Source organism: Anthonomus grandis, chromosome 22 (assembly GCF_022605725.1).
Source record: "Anthonomus grandis grandis chromosome 22, icAntGran1.3, whole genome shotgun sequence".
In the NCBI taxonomy this organism is placed as follows: Eukaryota; Metazoa; Arthropoda; class Insecta; order Coleoptera; family Curculionidae; genus Anthonomus; species Anthonomus grandis.
The window spans coordinates 20,436,260-20,459,235 of NC_065567.1; the positions used below are offsets into that span (position 1 = coordinate 20,436,260).

A 22,976-nucleotide genomic window follows, 5' to 3' on the forward strand; every position below is an offset into this window, starting at 1 on the left:
CCAGGGATACATTTTTACCAGGATAATAAATTTCATCCATTTTGTTATTTAGAAAATCTTGAATATATCTTATTTTATGCAAACGATCCCCAAATTCAGCTTCTCCTCTATTGGGATTTTTTGAAAAATGCAAACAACGCATTATGATCAAAAATCTATTTCGGCTCATATAGTGTGTAAAAAAAGGCAAGTTGTAAAGCTGATCTGTCTTCCAATAGTCCTGGGTTCTCTTTATTTGGATGTGACCCATATGAAGCAGTAAAGCAAAGAAAATTTTGAGGTCGCAAACCGTAAGTGGTTTCCAAGTCGTAATTCGGGATTTTTCACTAGTTTTCTCATTTAGAAAAAGTTCTTCCGCATATCGATTTGTTTCGTCTACGATATGTAGCAAAAGTTCGTCCGTAAATAATAAATTAAAAAATCCATAAACAGAGTCGTCTAATACATCTACTTGTAGGCCAGAATTACCTGAGAATGGATTTTTTTTCAAGCAAAGTGTGTCAGTCCAACCAATAGTCGGCAAATTATCGTCGCTTTGTACTGGAGCAGGAGAGGCAGGCAGTTGAAAATTTTCCTCGTCCGGCCCTGAACTTTCGTCACTACTGGAAGGCTCATATTCACTGCCACTATCCATGAATGGTTCTTCCTCACTTTCTGAATCGTTAGCGTGCTGCAGCAGTTCATCATACCTTAGAGGTCTCCTTCTTTCCCAATCACTACGTAATTTTTTCGGGCCTGAAGGCCCCGGAATTTCGTTATCCATAACACTCTAACTTGACAAAAATTCCCAAAACCGACAATGCAAAAACACATGCTTAAATATAGATATATCAGATATATCAATAACCATCACTCAGGGCTTACTTAACTCAATTAGAGAACGTGATAAGATAAAAAAGAGGTTTGGATCTTGTAAGTTTAATGTTTGAAAAAGGGTTGTGTCCTGAAATATTTAAGAATGCTATAATTTTGTCCTTGCATAAGGGGGGTTCTAGACAGGACATGGGGAATTATCGACCAATAGCTCTTACCAGTAATATAAGCAAAATTCTGGAAAAATGTATTAAGTTGTGTGTTACCGATTTTCTCAATGTCAGTAACTTGATAGCAAATTCACAATATAGTTTTCGATAGAAGATGGGTGCTAAGGATACTGTTGCACTAAATTCGACATGTTTGGATAAAACAGAAGTGCCTTTTCGTTTTTTTGTTTCTTGCCAAGGCCTTCGACACGGCATTTTTTCTGTGAGGCAATGTCATATATAAGTAAAGGTCCCTTTGTGATTGGTACTATGTTGAAGTTTTGTCTGTGCGCTACTTAAAACTTTTAATATTAATTAGTTTGTCGTAGGCATGCAATTGGGATTTTAATTTAATTTATTCTTTGTAATAATGGACTTTTCGGCCCTTGTATAAATAAATAAATAACTAAAATGTTAAGTGTTGCGTTTTTTGTGCCGGTAAGTATACGTCAATTAAACACTAAAGCGTATTTAAAATACAATCCATGAGCATGAGTTCCCATTTGTCATAAAGTAAGAAATATGGCAACGCGTTGTAATAGAAAGAAACAGAGAATGAAACGTCAACCTCCTCCTTGCTTTTTGACGTTTACGATCCGCTCCTTTCGTTTCTACAGCACTAAAAACCGTAAACGTCAACATTTGATAATAATTTAGATATGTGCTCTGAAAAAAATGAATTCTAGTGAAGGTATGGTAAAAAGGCGCAATGTGACGCGTGAGAATATCGAAGGGTCACCAAAAGAAGCCAACGATGAACGAAAACCTAGCAGAGAGGAGGAGGTGGAGGATGGAGACTCCAAGGAAACAAGATTAACATTAATGGAAGAGGTGTTACTGCTAGGATTAAAAGATAAAGAAGGCTATACCTCGTTTTGGAATGACTGTATCTCAAGTGGCCTTAGGGGTTGTATACTCATTGAGCTTGGCTTAAGAGGGAGGGTGGAACTTGAACGAAATGGTATGAGAAAAAGGAGTCTTCTTGCCCGCAAACTCATAGTAAAGAGTGACACTCCAGTAGGAGATGTCTTGCTTGATGAAGCACTTAAGCACCTAAAAGAAACTGATCCCCCGGAAAGTGTTCAAAGTTGGATAGAATACCTTAGTGGTGAGACATGGAACCCCTTAAAGCTAAGATATCAGTTGAAGAATGTCAGAGAAAGGCTAGCAAAAAATTTAGTTGAGAAAGGTGTGCTCACTACAGAAAAGCAAAACTTTTTATTCTTTGACATGACTACCCATCCGCTTACTGATAATATTACCAAAACCAGACTTATAAAGAAGATACAGGATGCAGTTCTTACTAAATGGGTGAACAACCCACATCACATGGACAAAAGAATGTTGGCCCTAATATTTCTTGCCCATGCTAGTGATGTGCTTGAAAATGCTTTTGCTCCCCTTAATGATGATGATTATGAACTAGCAACTAAAAGACTAAGGAAACTGCTTGATTTAAACTTTGAGGAAGAAGCCAATAAACCCAACACTTGTGAGGTATTGTGGGCCGTTTTTGCTGCTTTTACCAAGTAATACTTTGTTTTTACTGTAACAGGTTTTCTTTTATTGTAACTTTGTATATTTTTCTCTTTAATTTTTATTCTTATTGTTAATAGATTTGTGACTTTTGTCAAAATTCTTATTTTTAAACAGATAAGGTTTTTCGCAAATTTCAAATATGATTTTAAGCAAAAGGGATGGATATGTAAGTGATGTAGCTTTATTGTTCAGTAAGTGACTCCCAAAAAGTTTTTTTTTATTCTGTGATATAAAAACTTAATTCAATGAATAAATTGTGTTTTATCAGTGGGTCACCTTTATATAAATGTTATGTTTAGGATTTCTAAGTCAGAACTTTTAACACTACATTTTTGAGTGTAATTAGTTACTTTTTTACTATTACGTACATAAACAGATCTCATCTATATTGTGCAATAATTTAAGCCTAAAACATTGCATAATTCTTTGCTACTTTTTCCTAAATTTATTCAAAAAGTTATATGGGTTCATCATCAGGGATTGTGTAGACTGCCACCTTAAGTGGTTGAAACCCACAAGTGAGTGATTAAAGAAATATTAAGTAACTATTTACTGTTAAAAAAAGTTATGTGTTAAATTCTGCCAGAAGAAAAGAAAATATTATTTAAAAATATCTTTTTAGAAAAAAGAACTTACATTAACATTATTGTTAGTATTAATTATTATGAATTTATATAATAATTTAAGTGTATGTCCTATACTTACAAAAATAAAAAAATGGATAAAAAAGTTATTAAAATTTTATTTACACAAAAAATACTACATTCTTTAACTATTCTTGTTGCTGGTTTCTTGCTCTTTAGCAAGCATCTCCTGTTCTCGAACTTCTTCCTTTAGACAGTGATACACTTTCATAAATTGTCTCTCACATCTTCCAATGAATCTACTTACTGGATGCTAAAAATATCACATATTGATTTGACGTGTGTATTATGAAATATTAAACAGATTTCCTAACTACTTCCTCAGTATTGTCCTTCAATTTAATTTGTTGTGGAAGTTTCTAGTTTAATCATTAATATTTTTAGTAACTTGTTAAATAAAACAATGTAAAATAATAAGATTAACTTTCATTATAAAACTGTAAGTAAGGATAAATATTTATTTTCTTATTAAAAGTGTAGAGACAGCATAATCTAGTTTTAATTTATAAAAGCATACACATTTAAATGCACTATCAGGTTCTAGGAAAAGAAATATAAAAAAATTAGGTATGATATTGTACATTTTGTGTTATTTTATCTTAATTTCACAACAGCATAAATAAGCTGTAAAAGTGAGTGAAAATGGTTAAATTAACACAAGCCATCCTTTAACGAATTTGCTTTTTTCATCACATTTTAGTTAATTAAAAATTATATTAGATGTACTGACCTTTTCTTGGCACTTCCTAAATATCTTGACTTCTTTTTTACATTTGACTGACTCATCAATGTTTCTCATATGATCTGAAAAAATTAAAACATCATCATCAAATGTATCACTGAACTATTATAGAGTAATAACACTATTAATCTTATAACATATACATTAAATAAAAAAAAATCATAGTCATAATAAAATCATTAAAACATATAAATTTAATGAATATTTCCCCACTGAGCACCATTGTTGTTCAAGTTTTCCAGTCAAAACCTTTAAGGGCAGAATAGTTTGTGAAACTGAGGGTATTCAGATGATAGCATTGGATGTAACAGTGTTCTTAAATAATACGATTGATTTAACCTGACAATAAATATCATAAAATAGGGGTAACTAGTGACATATAACCCAAATACCTTGTACACTTTTTTTTCATAAGAAAATTGTTTGATTATGGTGTCTTTTAGTGTATTAGGTCCATAGCCCAGTGAGCTGACCTAAGCAGAGGGCCTATAAAGACCTTTGGACAGTGTAATACAACAAGCTCAGACAGAAAATTCTCTGTGCAAGACAGTTCTAATGCTTGGGTATTTGTGATTTGTAGGCTTATATATTACATATATGCTACCATAAACTTTTAATACAAATTATGTTTAATAATTTACCAAAAATATTGAGTGCTCCTAGAAAGGTTCTAATTGCCCCCTGAGTGGCGATCCTAGCTAGGAGCCTGTAGTGAATAAATGTACATTGAACCCTTAATTTATCTTTACTGTTTAAATCCAGCTTTACTAAGCTATGTTATAGTTTACTCACCACGGATTGGCATGGCTTATTAAAGAAGTATTCAGTATAAGAAGAATTTAGGTAGGTACTATTAAAACTACTTCACCTATGTATATTAACTTTTAAAATATGTATTAATATTCTGGCGGCTTTTTTATTGTGTTTAACCCGTATACAGTTCTCTCTATTTAGGGGGTACTAAATACCGTACTCTTAAAAGAAATTCATAATATAAATCAGCTATAAAAACCATGCTTGATCCCTTCAACTTATGTAAACAAATTCAGCTGAGCATGGTGAACTGGGATTGCCAGATTTGCTTGCTAGTGGCTAAATTTACAACACTTTCCGGTGTTGCCAGCTTTGATCATTAAATCGATTTTTTTAAATATTTTTACAGTGAAAAGGATTTGATATAAGCCGTTTTATAAGGTCAAAAATTACAATGAGTTTGTTTTGCAATACTGTCAGGGCCGAGCCGTGCCGGAGGTGCAAGGGGCGCTCATTTGGGGCGGCAAAATATCCGAAAAATAAAATAAAAAAGCGCCAAGTAATGAAAAAAAAATTATGAATACCAAAAATTTATAAAACTTAGGTACCAGGATCAGGTAATAAAAACAATAGCACCGCAATAATGGTGGGTTCAGCCAGGGCCTCGCCGTGCGGAGCTATTTACATCTGTGGTACCACCAATAGTAATTCCTCGAAATTTATTTCTTGCGGAATTTCAATACTTTTGGGTAATAAATAATATGTATTTTGGAGCTGCAGAAATAAGCGGGGGTGTAATGTTTAGAAATTCCCACCCTTTTGTTTTTAATTTATTTTAATTTGCGCGTTTTAAAGCGACTTGTCGATTAGTGTTTATTTTTAATACATTTTATATAAAAATTTTGTTTGTGTTGTTAACGGTAAGTTTAAAATATGTTATTAATATCTTCCAAATATTTAGAACTTCATGCCTTAAGCAATTTTTCATTGAAAAAAGTAATGTCTGATTTTTGTGCCAATTCTAAAAAAAATATTTGTTGATTTAGATAGCTGATGGTCGAAAGAGGCTTTCTGGTTTCCAATACCGAAAAAGGAAGCTAGAAAAGGAGGAAGATGACAGGCGGTTAGCAGGTTCGTTAAACAAGTTTTCTGCGTCATCAACGAACCCACAACCGGCACAACCTCAACCTTCAACAAGCCAAAGGCCGGATGTTCAACCTTTGACGTCAACTGAAGCCGATGCCGATGTAGAACAACCAAATAATGGAGATCAACAACCATCAGATGAACTGAAATAAGATGATCACTCGACGAATACGCCAGCAAATACGCAAACTGAGAACATTGAAGCTATTCAGGTAAATGAAGAACGATTTAAAGATCCAGCATATTGGCCCGAAATATTAACGGATAATATTAGATTATTGATTTTTAAAAATATTAATTATCCCATTAATAATTTAAATAGATGTTTTAGCGCTGCTTACTTTGAAAAAAAATTAACTAACAATGAAAAAGTTCCTATAACCTGGCTTATTTACTCAAAATCTAAAGATTCAGTGAACTGTTTTCCTTGTAAATTATTTAAAGTTTCTGATAATAGTTTTAATGAGGGGAATGGCTATAGTGACTGGCGACATTTATCTCGGACTTTAGAAAGACACGAAACCAGTAAGGGGCATTTTGAAAGTGTTAGGGAATGGCTTGAATTAAAAAAATCAATAGAAAAAGGTTTAACTGTGGACTCTATCAATCAAAATTTATTTCAAATGGAAAAAAGAAGATGGACTTCGATTTTAGAGAGAATAATCCAGTTTTTAGCTGGACAAAATTTAGCTTTGAACTATTTGATAAGACTAACGGTAATTTTCTGAAATTAATTGAGACGACTGCAAAATTTGACTCTGTAATGGCCGAACATATTGATAGAGTCCAAAAAGATGGGAACAAAATGCCGCATTATTTGGGAGATAAAATACAAAATGAATTGATTTTTTAATAGGAGAAAAAGTAAAAAAGTGTATTGTTGAATGTTTAAAATTATGCAAATATTTCTTAATCATTCTTGACTGTACATATGACGTTAATCACCAAAAACAAATTACCATTATTGTTAGATTCGTTTTTATTGATGATTGTTCTAAAAGTATAGAAATTCGAGAACATTTTTATTAAATTATTTAAAAGAACTGGATATTGATATTGCCGATATGAGAGGTCAGGGTTATGACAACGGAGCAAACATGAAAGGCAAGCACAATGGCCTACAAAAAAAAAATTTTAATATTAATCCTAGAGCCTTTTTTGTACCCTGTGCCGCCCATAGTTTAAATTTAGTAGTTAATGATGCAGCAAAAAGCTCTCTAGAAGTAACTAATTTTTTTAGCATTATTCAGGAAATATATGTCTTCTTTTCGGCCTCAACTTACAGATCGAATGCTCTCTTAAAAGAGCTGCCCACTAAAGCCCTTATCGGATACCCGCTAGTTATTTGGTACAACATTTTGGCAAAAATTAATATAGTAAGCAAAACACTGCAAAAGTCTAATGTTAGATGTTAAAAGAAATCAAATTATTTTTGACACAAATGAGATCCGAAAACGGGTTTTTAGACATGATAAATGAATCTAAGAAAATTGCGGAAGAAGTAGACGCCGAAATTTCCTTCCAGCCAAAAAAACGTTTTTTGATTATGAACACAAGGATGAGCCAATCCAATCTCCAGAAAGAAATTTTAAAGTAATTTTTTTTTAATATTCTCGATATTTTAACCTCAAAATTGGATGAGAAATTTCACGATTTACAAAAACATATTGAATTATTTGGTTTTTTAAACAATTTGAAAGCATTTTCCAAACCCGAAATAATGATCTATTGTAAGAATTTAGAAGCTAAATTAACTGACCCTGAAACAAAAAATATGGACATAAATGGATTGGACCTCTATAATGAAATCGACATATTATCAATTTACATTAATGATAGAAATATTTTCTCGGCCAAAGAAATATTAATATATCTGGTTGCTAACGATTTGAAAGGCATATTTCCAAATTTATTCGTAGCTTTAAGAACAATGCCAGTCACTGTAGCTCATGGGGAACGCTCATTTTTCAAACTAAAATTAATAAAAAACTACTTAAGATCCACAATGAGCCAATCAAGACTATCAAATTGATCAATAATAAGTATTGAGGAAGACATTGTTTCTAATTTAGATGTTACCGACCTAATTAGGGAATTTGCATATAAAAAGGCAAGAAAAGTAAATGTTAGCATTTAAACCAGGGTTCTAATTACTTTTTTTTAATTTCTTTAAATTAGTATGTAAGTAAAATATATTTTCTTTAGGTGTTAATATCGATGTAATTACATATTATAATATAATATAGAAATACTTATATAAGTAAATAATATATGCTTTTATGTATATTTTTTGTATATATAATATTGATTAATATATGTGTGTTTGGAATTTAATTCAATATGATTTTTTTACACCCTTTTTTTTAAACGTTGTACTTTGGTAAGAACATTTTTTAAAACGCTTTTTTTTAAAATCACTGCAGAAGGGGCGGCAAAATTAGCTCTTGCACCCGAGCGGCAAATACCCTAGGCTCGGCCCTGAATACCGTATTTTCTGCAGTCCTGTATAACAATGAAAATTTGGACAAATATAATTTTATAAATTGAACAATAATCTTTTATTTAAACATGACACGGGCAATAAATCTTTCAAGGTATTTCTAGGTAAGTTATACGATGCACACGCGTAAATGTTATCGATATTTCTTATCAATATTATTTAAAAATTATTAATTATTTTTTTTATCGTTATTCTGAAGCGTTAAACATTATATGTACCACCAATTCAAGATTATTTAATATTTTATGTAAATATATACCTAATATCCATTAGTTTTCTCCCTTTTTTGAGTGTTAATATTCCTATATGAATTCTCATATTGTTTCTATTATTATTTATTAGTAACTATATTTAAATTTTGCTTATAAGATAACTTTTGAAAAATTTAATTTGCACTCTTTTAATTCTATTTTTATAAGTGCAGTAAACAGAACTTCTTATAGGAGGCAAAATTTATCTAATATAGAGAGAAAGATATGATGTAAATAGATTGTCTCTTAATAAATCCGAGCATTTCTAACTATTTTGGAACCAAGTAATTAACATGTTTATCAAATGACAATTTATCGTCAAAGATTATGCCGAGGTCTCTCACTTCCTGCACTCTCTTCACAATTAAGTTAATGATGAAGTAATTATAATTAATTTTATTTCTATTTCTTGTAAAAGAAATACAATAGCATTTATCTGCTTTAATTAGAAATCTATTATGATTACAATAGTTTTCAAGGCGTATCCAATCTTCTTTTATTAGTAAACAATCATTCATGAATCCATGCGGTGTGAAGCTGTTTAGATCATCTGCATAAAGAAAACCAAATGTTATTGAAAATGTGTTAGAAAATAGTTTCATTTATGTAAACATTAAATTTGCAACTTGTTAAATATGAGGCAACCCATGTTAATTCAAAACAACCGACACCAATTTTAGATAGTTAATTTTGGCATCAGGGGGTAATATACTTTATCAAACCCCTTACCAAAATCACTATAAATGGCATCAATTTGAATGATCGATGATCATATATTTTAGGTACACAGTATAAATTAACAAGTTACTCTCAATAGATCTATTCGATAAAAATCTATGTTGTTCCAGAATGATCTGACCTCTAGCTTGATTAAAAATATCCTTTCAAACAGCTTGGCGAAAATACAAAGTTTACTAATTGGGCACCACACATACTAATTGGCTTTAAATATTTAATAAAGTTTAAATATGAATAGCAAATATAATTGAGAATCCTACCCATAAATTAGGTATTTATCCTGTAACAACTATTATCGCATTAATAAACTTCTTACATCAAGTAGACCTATCCTAAGTTATTTCTATAATAACTTTATAAAGACAAAACATAATAAATTTATTTTATACTCTTCCAAGAGCTAAATCATATTCTTAAACTGAGACTACCAAAGACAGCTTTAAATTTTTATATGTTGGAACAGAGTTCCCTACAATTCCACAGCAAAAAGCCCAAAACTTACATTCTGCTGATATGTGAATTAAAATTTAGTGGCTCATCAAAATATATACCTAGATCTCTAACAATATCAGTATACCTAAAGTTAACACTATTCATGTTATATAAGTAGTCAAATTTCTCATGTCTCTTTAAAAAAAAAAATAAAAAAATAAAAAGTAAATACTGAGTAAATTATTTTCCCGAGATTTAAATATTGGCATCAAAAAATTGTACTTCCAATGAGTTGGGAATACATACTGCTAAATCTAATGATATTTTAAAAAGGGTAAACAAAGGATAGTACAGACTTCCTTAAAAAGTAATTTGACACATCGTCCGGCCTTAGCGTTGGTGATAATAGAGATATTTTGTCAAATATTAATTCCACTGTAAAATATGGATTAAGACGTCGTGTATCTATAATAGAAATACGACAATACAGTGAAGAACCAAATAAAGCTCGCCAGGAAGGTGTCTAGAATGGTGAAAGGCAAGGGAAATAATTTGTCAAATTCTAGCAAAATTAACAAAAGAATATCTACGTCGACTAGACCAGTAGGAAATAATATTAATAATTCGTCAATTTTCTCGAAAATGGTCACAGATAAAATTGTGAAATATTTTGCAAATTGTAGCTCCTCAAGTCTAAAAAATTTTAATCAAACGATTTTTCTCTCAGAATCATAGGTTTTCAAAAAAAAAAAAACATTAAAACTATTTTTTAGAGAATTTCCCTGCGTTATTCCTTGTAAATTTTGGGCCAAAAATCGATTTTTTTGATTTTGATTTTAGTTCTGAAAACAATTTTACAGCAAATTTAACGAATTTTTCTCTTCTAAGGGATTAAGGATTTATATCTTATTTGATATTCTTATTATAGAATTGGCATTCTTACATAGAACTTGCAAAAATAAAAACAGTAATTTTCCTGACAGGCTTAGAGGAAAATAAGAATAATATAAAAATCGGTTTTCTTGAATTTTTTTATAAAATGGCCTGACATAAAATTGTAAAATATTCTGCAAATGATAGTCCCCCTTAGGCTCAACAACTTTTATCAAAACAATTTTTCTCTCAGCCTTTTCTAGATTTCTCAAAAAAAAATTAAAACCATTTTTTAAGAATTTCCCTTGATACCTCCAAGGAAATTTTGCCTAAATACCAATTTTGTTAAATTTGATTTTTTGGTCAAAAAACCAGTTAGAGCATTTTTGAGTTAGAGCATTTTTTTGAGGCCTTTTTGAGTAATTATAATTTAGAATTTTTTTTTGTGCCGTTATTAGGAAACTTAGAAAAAAATGTTATAAGAATTTTTTGATGGCACTTACACCCTATATCATGTGGTAATTTTGTTTTTTGATTTTCTAAAAATTTGAATTTTTCGAAATTATTGAGAATAGAATTTGGGTTGTTTTCAAGGAATCGCCCATAGCTCTGGGAAATTAGAGAATCTATGCCAGTTTGTCTACTTAGGAATCTTATTAATTTGTCACATTTTTTCATATTTCATTTTTATTTTGAAAATTTGTTGTTTTTCAAAATTTTTATAAATACGTTTTTGATCTAAATGATAGACCCTTTCCGTATATATAATTTTCATAGAAATCGGGGGAATTTATTCCTGTTTTTCTAGTTGGGAGTCTTATTAATTTGTCATATTTTTATTATTTATAAATAGATGAGATATGTAAATGAGAATTCAATTTTGCGTCTATTTCCTATATTATGGTTTCATTTTATTAATACTGTCTGGATATAGTGTTTTTCGGGTTTAGCTGGTCAAATTATACCAGAAAAATGGTGCCTAGGAAGCGCGCGGTAGGCGCGTCTCAACTAAAAATTCTACTAGGCGCGTTCCATGCGCCTCCCGTTTAATGTATACGCGTCTTTATCCGTTTATACATTGCTTTCTCCAAAATTTTACAGCGGTTTAGTCATTAGATAAAAAGTATTATATACTTGCAAAATATTTATTAAATCAGTATCGATACTAAAAAAATATCTACTGTACATCACTATAAATAAGGAGGAAAACACAGAACATTAATTTAGATAAATACGTGTTGCCTAATGATAAGCCAGAAATTCCATTGACGTTGATGACAAGGACGGGGGCCGACCACCTTGGGTGGCGCGAAATTTAAACCTGATCTATTGGGTGATATTTAAAGTTATTCGCAGAATTTCAGAAGTTGATACGTTAACTGATGAGAAATATATTTAAAGAGAATTTTATTTTATTTTAAAATTAACAATATACTAATCACTTTAAAAATACCCACATTTTATTAAAGTTGTTAACTTTGAAAGAAAAATAAATGTTAATATTGCATATCTCAGACATCCTTCATCACTTTCTTCAAGAAATAACACATCAACTAAAATATTATTTGATTTAAATTTACTTTTTAGAAATTGCTTATTTAGGACATTCAAGTCTGGACTTTAAAGATATTGAGATATAGATACTTACCAATTAGCACCATATGTATGGAACCAAATTTTACATAAAAAAAAAACAAGATTTGTCTTTTAAATATTTTATTTTTAGATGAATTGAAACAAACTTAACAAAGGGCTTCAAACCACATAAAAATAGCTACAATACGTTCTAAATTAAATACTGTAAGCATGGTATTAATAAGACCTTTTATGTATGAATATGGAATTGTGGCAGATACAAAGCATATTATTCATATTATATTAACAAAATAATTTATATCCACCTATTATGAAAAACAAAATATAAATTGTATCTCTTTCTTAAATTTAATTTACCTTCTCATGGTTAATAGGCAAGCTCCATATTATGTATACAAATCAATATGCATGTTATTTTTGTTCCTTTTTTTTAACAGAAGCAAATAAAACTAATAATGTAATAACAAATAATGTAAGTAAAACAAACAATAAATTCTAATAAAAACTTTAACCCTTTACCGCATCATGTGCCATATATGACCCAAACTACAAAAATATAAAAATATTGTCTAAAATTAAGTTATATTCCTTTACTGCATACTGTATCATATTTGGAACGTACCCGCTTACATAGCAAAATGTACACATCAATAGTATTGTTCAATTATGTTTACATTGGTTGCTTTTATTTTCAGTTATGGACACAAGAAATTTTATGGTACTCTACAACATGTAGCTAATATAGACTCCGATGAAAGTGATGATCCAGATTTATCTGGCGACGAAGCTAAAAGTTGTGTAAATTCAAAAATACAAACCAACCAAAATGATCCAGATTCAAAATCCGACTATTCATCTGATGACGATATGCCCCTACACTTGCAACTCCAGTAGAATACTACAAATTCCTTTTCCCAAAAGAGCTCATAAGTTACATTACAGAGCAAAGCAATTTGTATAATATCCAGTGTCAACCACACAAGCCTGTCCATACAAAAAGTCATGAGATTGAACAGTTCATCTGACTCTGCATTTTGACTTCTCTAATACAGTTGCCTTCTACAAGAGATTATTGGAATGGGTCATTAGGCCATCCTGCTGTTTCTGAGGTTATGTGCTGCAATAGATTCTAGACGATAAAACGCTTTATTCATTTCAATGACAATAGTCAAATGATCCAAAGAGGTCAACCAGGTCACGATAAGTTATTCAAAATTAGACCTTTTCTTACCCAAATAAGAGAAAGACTATACTATTGGTACCACGTGAGGAACACCTTGCTATAGACGAGCAAATCATTCCTACCAAAGCTAGAAGTCAACTAAAGAAATATAACCCTAAGAAACCTCACAAGTCGGGTTATAAGAACTTCGTTCTTAGCGGAATTTCCGGGTTCAGCTACGATTTCGACCTTTTTGCAGGATCCCAAAGCAACTAAGTTCCTAACGGGCGCCCCAATTTAGGAATGAGTATTAATGTTGTAATAAGGTTATCTGAGAGTGTTCCAAGGAATAACAACTATAAACTATTTTTTGACAATTGGTTTACTAGCATACCTTTGATGATTTACTTACATAAAGAAGGGATATTGCCTTTAGGGACAGTGAGAGCCAATCGCTCTCCATCCCTAGGAATTTTTTCGAAGAAAACAAAAAATTCATGCAGTAAAGGGTTAATACCTGCCATAATATAATATAATAATGTACACAATGATCTAAAAACCATAATATGTTTTTTTTTTAAACAGGAACCAATCAAAGCAAAATATTAATTTCTAACAAAAAATGGATAAAATAATAATTATTTCTAAATGCAACTTTAAAAGTTTACATTATTGCTAAATGCCTACATGGTGGTTTTCACAATAGGGTAAAGAGGTCACATGCTAGTGAGGTTGTCTTTGGTAAGTATGGAACATGAAACATAATAAAACAGATCAAGCCTGTTTTAATCCTAAGAAAAAAAAACTGTCTCAAGTGAATTGTTAGTAAATTAGAACTTGTAAAACTTTCAACCATGATTTTTGAAGATTTTTGTTTTTGAAATGAACAAAGCTTCTTTATTAACTGAATAAAAATGTTCTCTATCAATTTGAGCAACATCATTGAATACATCTTGAGACACACTTTGGGACTGGGTAAGTAAGTAATTATGCTCACTTTAAATTTTAATTTTATGTGATGACCATGGTACAGCATCCCATGTAAGTATTACAGGATTATCAGGGTTGTTCAAATTAGAACCAGAAAAGTGTTGGGAAGGATGGATTCGATGGAAATTTAAAATATTTATGATTTCTGTAATTGTCTGGGCAAGTACTGACGTTCATAAAGGATATTTGCACAAATATCTTAACCTAGGTGAAGACAAGGAAATGGAAATACCAGAAATGTTGATCCCTGGAATATGGAAGTCTAAGAATTAGAATTCAGAACTGTCACATAGAAAAGTCCAAAATAGGATTGAATCTACATTTATACCTTGGAAAATGCTAATAGATGCACCTCAACATTAAATGCACCTCAACATTATTACAAAACACTTGTGTTGAAAAACCTGTCCTCTGCTCTGTGTTGCTCAGATATTGATTGGATGTTTTCACACTTGTAAAATAATTCATCAACCCATGATACCTGAAAATCACAAAAACACTAGTAAAAACTATAAAATTAGTTAAAAACTTTAAATTAGAACAAAAATATGAGACTTGGTTTGTTTTTCACATTTTCACCCAGTCTCCGGAAGGGAACAAAAAAAGACAGTCCATCCATACGACAGTTAAAACGTCAGTATAAATATAGTCAAATGTCATTAACGTCATATTTGACGTACGTCAAAAATTAGACAATAAAGCCATATTTTAACGAGTCTTTCAGACATGTCATTAGAGCGATCAAGTCATGACGTCACTGTACAAGCGCGTTTGTTAGCGGAGACCGCTAATAAACTCGATATGTCAAACAACAAATAGTGATATCAATTTTTTTTAGAGCATTATATTTCTTAGTATTAGTTTTAATTTATTTAATATTAATGTATATGAGACAGTTAAAACATCCAAACCAAATAAAAAGGCAGTAAAGAATAAATTATCAAAAGAGCGAATAGATTTGCAAAAAATACAGTGAAGAACGTAAAGGTGAGGTTGCACGGCTATGTTTTTAAATTGATTTTTGATTAGTTTGTGTTTATTTCTGTAGAAAAAAATGAGTGTACTCATTTTTTGTTTATTGTATTTCCTCTTGGACGAATTTAATATCGATGAAAGGTATAGTTAATATTTAAGACTCTGATGACGTAACGCTTAAGATATCGTAAGGCAACCGAGTAAGGCGCTTACTCGCTAAAATATGGCTTTAGACCCTGACAGCTGCTAGACATGACGTCATTGGAGCGCAACCATATGATGGCGTAACGCTTAAGATATCGCAAGGCGCTTACTCGCTAAAATATGGCTTAAAAATCCGTCGACCATCTTGGGTGGCAGACTATTCCGCCCCGCCATCACAGAACACAAATATATATACAACTTTTGCCGCCATATACAACTTTCATACCTATGGAGGAAAGTATGAACGACATACAGGCAACCTGTACATCACTAGAGTAAGCAGGGTTGCCACGTTACACCATCGAATAGAAGAATAAATCCCTTCTGCCTTCCGCATTGCATCGACTGTAAACCAAAAACAAACAAAACGGCAGTCAGCAGCGCAGAAAAGCGGCGCAGTAAGATGAGTTTGTTCATGTTGATGACATTAGTGACTAGTGGCTCACTAGTGATACTGGAACAGCTGTGTGTTTATCGTTCCGCGCGTGTAGACTTATGTCCGTGATTATTTTTTGACTACCGAGAAAAACAATGTTAAAATTCAACACTGTGATTTCGAAAGGGTTGTGATAATAAGGAATTATAGAAAAAAAAACTAGTTTTATACAGGGTTTTAGGATGGTTTAAAGGAAACGTTGACCCTTGGTAAGTGACGACGGGCTGAAGAGGTCCTCGAGTTCTTTGTTTATTTTTCCTTTTCAGAGACTTGTTTTAAGAACTTTTTCTTTTTTATTGGTCTGAAAGTGAACGAGCTTTATATTGCGCTACTTGTATGTGTTTTATGTTTATAAATATACTACTGATGTTATTACACAATAATGTTATTGCCCTTCTCTTTTTTGAAATGAGATCATGTGTGTTAGGATCATATTTATACCCAGGATCCACTTGTTTATCACAATGAATTGGAAATTGGTAAACATTTACTTTTGTATATTTATGTTAGATGCCACTCATTTACTATAATTATTTTTTTGTTTGTGTATTTAATGACAAAAATAATAATATCCTTATTGCAATACAAAATTACAATTATTGGTGAAGTTCAAGTTACTGCAACTTTAAGAAAATTATTATGTAGAGGTAAATTAAGTAATAATTCCAAATTAGAACATTTCAAAAGTGTAAGATCTGGAAGGAAATTTACAAATATATTTATTCCAACACTTAATTTATTTACAATCTTTTAATAAAATATTCAATCACTATTCTCAAGAGTCATAGTAAATGATATTAAATTTGAAATGAATTATTGATTGCCTAATTTATTTCTTAAAATATATTTCATGTTATTCTTTCAATTATCATACAAACTTGCTTTAAGCTTTAAAACATGAAACACAGTAGTATTACAAATTATTAAGGAGACCCTAGAGATATATTTAATATACTATGATCAAAATGACTGGTGATGACTCATACTAAAAACCTCGCTCAGGTGAGTGAAAGAGAGCAAACAGTAAAAATTTTACAATAAGTTACTTGACCTTTTATATGGTTTTTTTTAAATAAATTTAGTCTGTCGTTTTTATTATATTAGTCACTTCCAAAGTACAGGCACCTTTAGATATTAATGTCAATATGTACTGTTATCAACTTATTCTGCTATAACATTTTTTAATTCAAGCGATAAGGTCAGCCACAAATCTTAAGATTGTTAAAAATAATAGTTTTGAATCTTTCAAATAGTACCTAAATTATGTTAAGTGAATGTTTCTATGACATATATATGGAAGGAACTACTACTAGGTCCAGCAGGCTTTTTTTGTAAATTTGTCATTGGCAAAAACTCTTTTTTATATGGCTGACAAATACACTATTCATGGAAAGATAATTACATATTCTATGATAGATAGGTCTACCAGTGATGCTCTTGCAGAGAAGAATACACTTTTTGAAGGGTTTTTCTCTGATCTTTCAAAGGCCTTTGACTGTGTGTCACACCAGGTCCTGCTGAGCAAGCTAGTACACTATGATACGAGAGGGATGTTTTAATACCAATGTCAACTCCATTTATAATAAACAGCAGCTTGATGTTATTATGATAGACTATGAGAAAGCTTTTGATAATAAGGTGGATCATCAGATTTGTATCAACTACATGAGTTTGGGTTTTCTCTGAATGCTTGTGAGTTGATGAAATCCTATCTGACTAATAGAGATCAGTGTGTCAAGGTTGGGAGTATTATGTCAACAAGTTTTCTCTCAATATCTGGAGTTCGACAGGGTAATAATGTGGAGCCTCAAATGTTTGCCATCTTTGTAAATGATTTGCCCAGCTGCATTAAATATTCTAAAAGTCCTTTTTGCAGATGATTTCAAATTATTTGGAAATATTTCCTAAAGACTGTCATCTTCAATTAAATTTAAATGCTGTGGTCTGAAAAAATAATGGTCTTAGATGTAAATAAGTGTCTAACAATTACTTTTACACATAAAATCAATGGCTTAGGATATGAATATTCGACCGATAGCCAAATTAAAATGTAAAGATCTTGCGGTACAACTGCAGTTAAACTAAAAGTATAATCAGCATTGTAAAAATATCAATAATAAAGCTTACAAACTTCTGGGTTTAATAATAAGAATCATCAAATACTTTAAAAACTTAAAATCTATGTCATTTGGGTGGGGTATCTCCATTGTTTGGGGGCCTTAGGCGGAGGTTTACAGTAATATGATAGAAAAGGTACAAAAGAGATTCTTGAGATAAATATCTTGCATTTTAGAAAACTTAATATCTCTCTATAATATCATATTCCAGTATGTTGCTAGAGTTTGGTTTAACAAGTTTGAATAAAATATATTCTAAATAGCACCCTTTATTCAATTATATTGTTAATAACACTAAGTACAAATATGTTCTTTCATGGGCCAAATTAGGTTTCTTCAATCAATTTAAGAATTACAACTCCAAAGCTCTTCTTAAACTCAACCTCAAACTGTTCTGCTATAAATAGAATGTTTCAAACTGTAGCAATGTGATACAAAAATGTGATTTAGATTTATTTGCAAGTAGTATCAGAAGTATAAACAAGTCAATTCTGTTGTTTTATGTTTAGTGTGATGGCTGTCTTGATATGTGTATTTTTTATTGCATAGTGTTTTTATTTTTTTTTTACGCATTTTATTTAGTTTCCTAACTTTGATTGTATTGATCCAGTAAGCACTCCTATATTTAATTACCTTTCTGGTATTTGTATGAGTAATAAATAAACAAACTTCAAGTAGCTGCGGCTTTAATAACTGATGATCCAAATGTCATTTGCAGGTAATAATTTATGTATCAACATAGAAAAGACTAAATATGTCTTTTTTGCCTTAAAAAAATAAAGGCATGCCCTGTGAGGTTTATTGGCATATGTATTGATACCAGACTAACTTGGAAGCCACATGTCAATCAGCTTTTGAAAAAACTTGCTTCTATCCTGTACCTACTATACCAGGTCTCCAGAATGGCTTCCCTTAAAGTCAGCCAGACTTCATATATCTGTCTTTTTATTCAAGGCTATCCTATGGTAAAAACTGCAATTAGAATATTGTGTATTAAACAATTACAAATTTTAACAGGCTTCTATATTTACCAATACCTGTTGCATAAAAAAAACACATCTTTCTGAATTTGGTACAGTTAGAGATAGACATACACATAATGCTCAATACAGCAGTTTCTTGTTGTTGTTGCTTCCACTACATTGACTCAACTAACCTTAACTCAAAACAACGTTCGAACAGTTTCAAAAAAGCTATACAACTCCTTGTCACCTGTTGTATAGAGTCTCCCACTAGGCATCAATATTTAAAAATAATTTAAAAAGGCTTATCCTGGATGTCTGCCAATATAGTCTTGAGGAATTGTATTCATATTTATCTTTATAGTCCTAATTTCTTGATTATTGTACATAGCCCTTACACTACTTAAATAGTATAAATTTCTGTAGTTAATAATTACATCATTTCTCTCTTCTAAAATAAGCCAACCAACCCAAACGTTATTAATTTATAAATGAATACAGTTATTCAGTTGCACTTAAATATTAATAAAACTGAAACGCGCAAATTAAAACAACATGTTCCTGAACAACATTTGGCACAGACCTTTACCACATAAAATTTTTTCCAACTACAAAACACAATAACATAAGATACTTTCTACTTTAGGTTCATTAAATATAATTATGAAACTGTTACACTGGTGTCATAATGTGTTTTATTTCCTTATATTCAATCTTCAAGACCATTCATAATTAATTAGGAACCAATAATTTTAGGCTTGAAGGATTTTTTTACCTCGACTTTCTATTGTGTGTTTTGTTAACCATTTTCTTTACAACACTTCTAGCCAACATGTTTACCAAAGGAAAAATAAATAAACAGTTAAATGAGACTGCTGTGATGGTAGCTGCCTCCTACTAAACCCCACAGATGGGCCCGAAGTTGTTCTGTCTGCTCTTTGCAGAGGTAGTTTAAAAATAAATTTTTTAGGTAATCACCACAATGATGCTATTTCGGTTTTCATTGGGTTTAAGTTAAATTTTAAAGCAGGAGTGATGCTAGTTACATACCAAATTAATGACTAATTTAATTTTTTTGGAATTGTTGAAGAATAATGACAAACTTGCCTAGAAATTGGATAAATTACACCCAAATTTAGGGGCTGTCATTATGTTAATATTTTGAACAGGATTGACAGGTCCATCCTAAAATGTATTTGCAAGTGATAATTTGTAACTTGGAATACTTATTCCATTTTTTTAAGGGTGCCTGTAATCCTACAAAATCCAAAGATATTTAATATTATTTGTGCTATCCTCTTTCTATTTTTCGTGCAATATAGTTGAAAATTAGACTATTAATATGCTATAAAACCCAAGTGGTTTTAGATTAAAGAATAGGCCTTATATTTTGATAGCATATGAGAGATAAGGTCTTATTTTGTGAATTGATACATAGATTCATGGTTTATCAATTTTAAGGTTTTATGGCTTCCTGTTCAATTTAAGCTACTTTAAGTCACTCACCACTTAAGGCTAGAATAATTTCGAAGAAGCATATATATGTAATTAAAACTTTGTTGTATTTTAATAAAATTTATTATATAACGGTTCATAATGGTCTTTTATAGTTTGAGTTTAAAATCTTCTCTATTTTGCTCCTCTATTCTAATGGAGAAATATGTGTCAGTAAGTTATTTCTTATTTTTGTTTTATTTCTTTCATGTCTTCTTATATGGTTTTGAGAAACAAATATTAGTTAATACGTTACTGATGCCAAGAATATGCATTAAGAAGAAGCATTTTGTCCCTTGTAGAATGAAAGAAGCTCGGGATGTAAAAGGTCATTGCTTTATTTGCTTAGGTACATCTTACATGATAATACTCACAATTTTTTGTTATTCAAGTAATAAAAACTAAGATTAACAATAGCTATAAGTCAATAATTGTTTAACTTCATCTTTGGTTCTAATGTATTAAAGACCCGTTATCCTGCACTTTGACCTTGTGAGAGCAAAAGCGATTGTTTTTAAAGGCGGACGATATCGTAGATAAGTAGAATATTAACACGGGTACCTTCACCTTTTGAAATAAATATCACAGACAATCTCAACTTGTAGGATGCGCATAATTTTTTTTTTTAATTTATACTAATCTAAACGGAAAATCTTCGACCTTACGCACCTTAATGCCAATTTCCGTTAATTTAAAAGGTGATAATTAAAAATTATTCTTAGGCATATGGATTATATGTTTCGTGACTCGTTTAAAATGTTCAATTTTGCCATTTGAAAATTTAATACGGCAGAGCTTTTAAAAGGTTTCCGCCACAATACCCCACAGAGAAGACTTTAAGTGGCAATTTCGCCGAGACTACATGACGAAGCCTCTAAAATATTCCACACTTCTCCACTGCTTGATGTTGATTTCTCTTGATTCAAATATTTTGCTTAAAAAAAGGATGTTTTTTGTGGCATTTGAGAACTTCATTTATTGACAACAACCCTTAATTTAGTTAGTGCCCTAATAAATATAATATAGATTTAAGCAAAATTGCAAGTATGACCATTTTTCTTGATTTGGCAAAGGACTAGTGACATGCCTAGAATATAAACTTCATATATTTTTGTGTTATTTATAAAGTATTCATTGATCTCTCAACTGAATCACACCCTCTTTTCCATTAATTTTTTTCTTTTCTAAATACTGTACTGTTTTGTTTGATCCCTACTCAAACCATTAAAAAGTAAGGCGGTGTCATCCGCATATGAAATCTAATCTAATCAAGTCTAATATCAAGGAAATCCCACTTCCTATCTTTTTCATTTGGTTTTTGCTTGGTACCTTGACAAAATGTCTGTTTTGTAAATAATTTGTCATAAGTGTCATTGCGTTCCCCCTAATCCCATAATGCTCTAGATCTATAGCAATTTATTATTTATCTAAATTCACAAATAAATAATGATTTTCCTTATTAAAAGTGCCTCTTCCACTCTTAGTAGTACAAAACACTCTTGAGCAATTGCGTTCCTAAAACATCATGTAATTTGATTATTCAATGATATTGTAACAGCATTTTTGTTTTCTTATTAGTATAGAGTAATTTTTTCAGTTTAGAAAGTTATAGTAAGGCCTTGATCATATTAGGATACCTATGATGAACGTGAACACATACAAACTTCATAGTTCGTTGGGTTCTCGAATTTATAGCCTATTATGTACAAATGAACAGTATGAAATAACTTAAAAATAATGGATGATATAAAGGATATTTCTCTTTCATAGCTATTGCTACGCCATTGTGTTTAATAGCTACAATACGTGTCCATTCATGGCAAATAAATTACATGAAAGGGTCAAACGAAACTATTTATGCTTATTGGCACAAATGAGAATTATTTTGGCCATCGTCCAGATAAGATCTCAGCTGATTTAATTACATTTATTTACTCATGTATATACCTACTCTTTTAACAAAATACGCATAGGAAGTGCTTGTACCATTATACTTGGGCGATTAAAGTAACAATTTACAGTTATAAATATGTTAAATTAATATGATATAGTTGAAAGAGTTCGCTAACAAGTAGACTTAAAAAAATACACTTTTTTCCTTGTTATTAAGCTTTATGTACCGTATTGATTTTCTTAAGCTTAACCACAAAAAGCTCTCGAAAATCATACTTATATAAATTTAATATAAAGCGCGGATGGTTGCGGTTATGGCAGATATTCGCCTAATTCAGACATTAAACCGGGATATTTTGCGGCCATCGATTTTTTTTGCTAAGGTGAGGCACCAGCAATAATAATTCGAGGCCAGAGCATATTCGTGCAGGAATATTTTAATGGATGTGAGTTGATTTGACCTGAAAGCATCTTTTTATTCATAAAACTGATACATTTCTAGAAATT

The 22,976-nt window shown here is 30.9% G+C and overlaps 2 protein-coding genes and 2 long non-coding RNA genes across 4 annotated transcripts in view; 2 read left to right on the forward strand and 2 right to left on the reverse strand.

Moving 5' to 3' along the window:
* The first annotated feature begins 1,606 nt into the window (after positions 1 to 1,606).
* LOC126748956 (Golgi phosphoprotein 3 homolog sauron) lies at positions 1,607 to 2,833 on the forward strand. The gene has a single exon (XM_050458510.1). The coding sequence runs from the start codon at positions 1,698 to 1,700 to the stop codon at positions 2,553 to 2,555; it is 858 nt and encodes a 285-aa protein (XP_050314467.1). The 5' UTR covers positions 1,607 to 1,697; the 3' UTR covers positions 2,556 to 2,833.
* Positions 2,834 to 3,283: 450 nt separating this feature from the next.
* LOC126748957 (uncharacterized) lies at positions 3,284 to 5,001 on the reverse strand. The gene is made up of 3 exons (XR_007664842.1): positions 4,740 to 5,001; positions 3,936 to 4,009; positions 3,284 to 3,458 (listed from the first exon to the last, which is right to left on the reverse strand). It is a non-coding gene; the product is annotated as an uncharacterized LOC126748957 (long non-coding RNA).
* Positions 5,002 to 15,956: 10,955 nt separating this feature from the next.
* Positions 15,957 to 22,976, forward strand: part of LOC126748494 (solute carrier organic anion transporter family member 5A1-like) — a 33,508-nt gene continuing 26,488 nt past the window's right edge. Inside the window, exon 1 of the mRNA XM_050457760.1 lies at positions 15,957 to 16,212. The gene's annotated coding sequence lies outside the window, so the exon portion shown is untranslated. The remainder of the gene's footprint in view (positions 16,213 to 22,976) is intronic.
* LOC126748495 (uncharacterized) lies at positions 18,790 to 19,536 on the reverse strand. Its single transcript, XR_007664716.1, has 2 exons — positions 19,158 to 19,536; positions 18,790 to 19,092 (listed from the first exon to the last, which is right to left on the reverse strand). It is a non-coding gene; the product is annotated as an uncharacterized LOC126748495 (long non-coding RNA).

Excerpts from the sequence above, each read along its gene's own strand:
- LOC126748956 (XM_050458510.1), top strand. The coding sequence starts at position 1,698 with ATGAATTCTAGTGAAGGTATGGTAAAAAGGCGCAATGTGACGCGTGAG.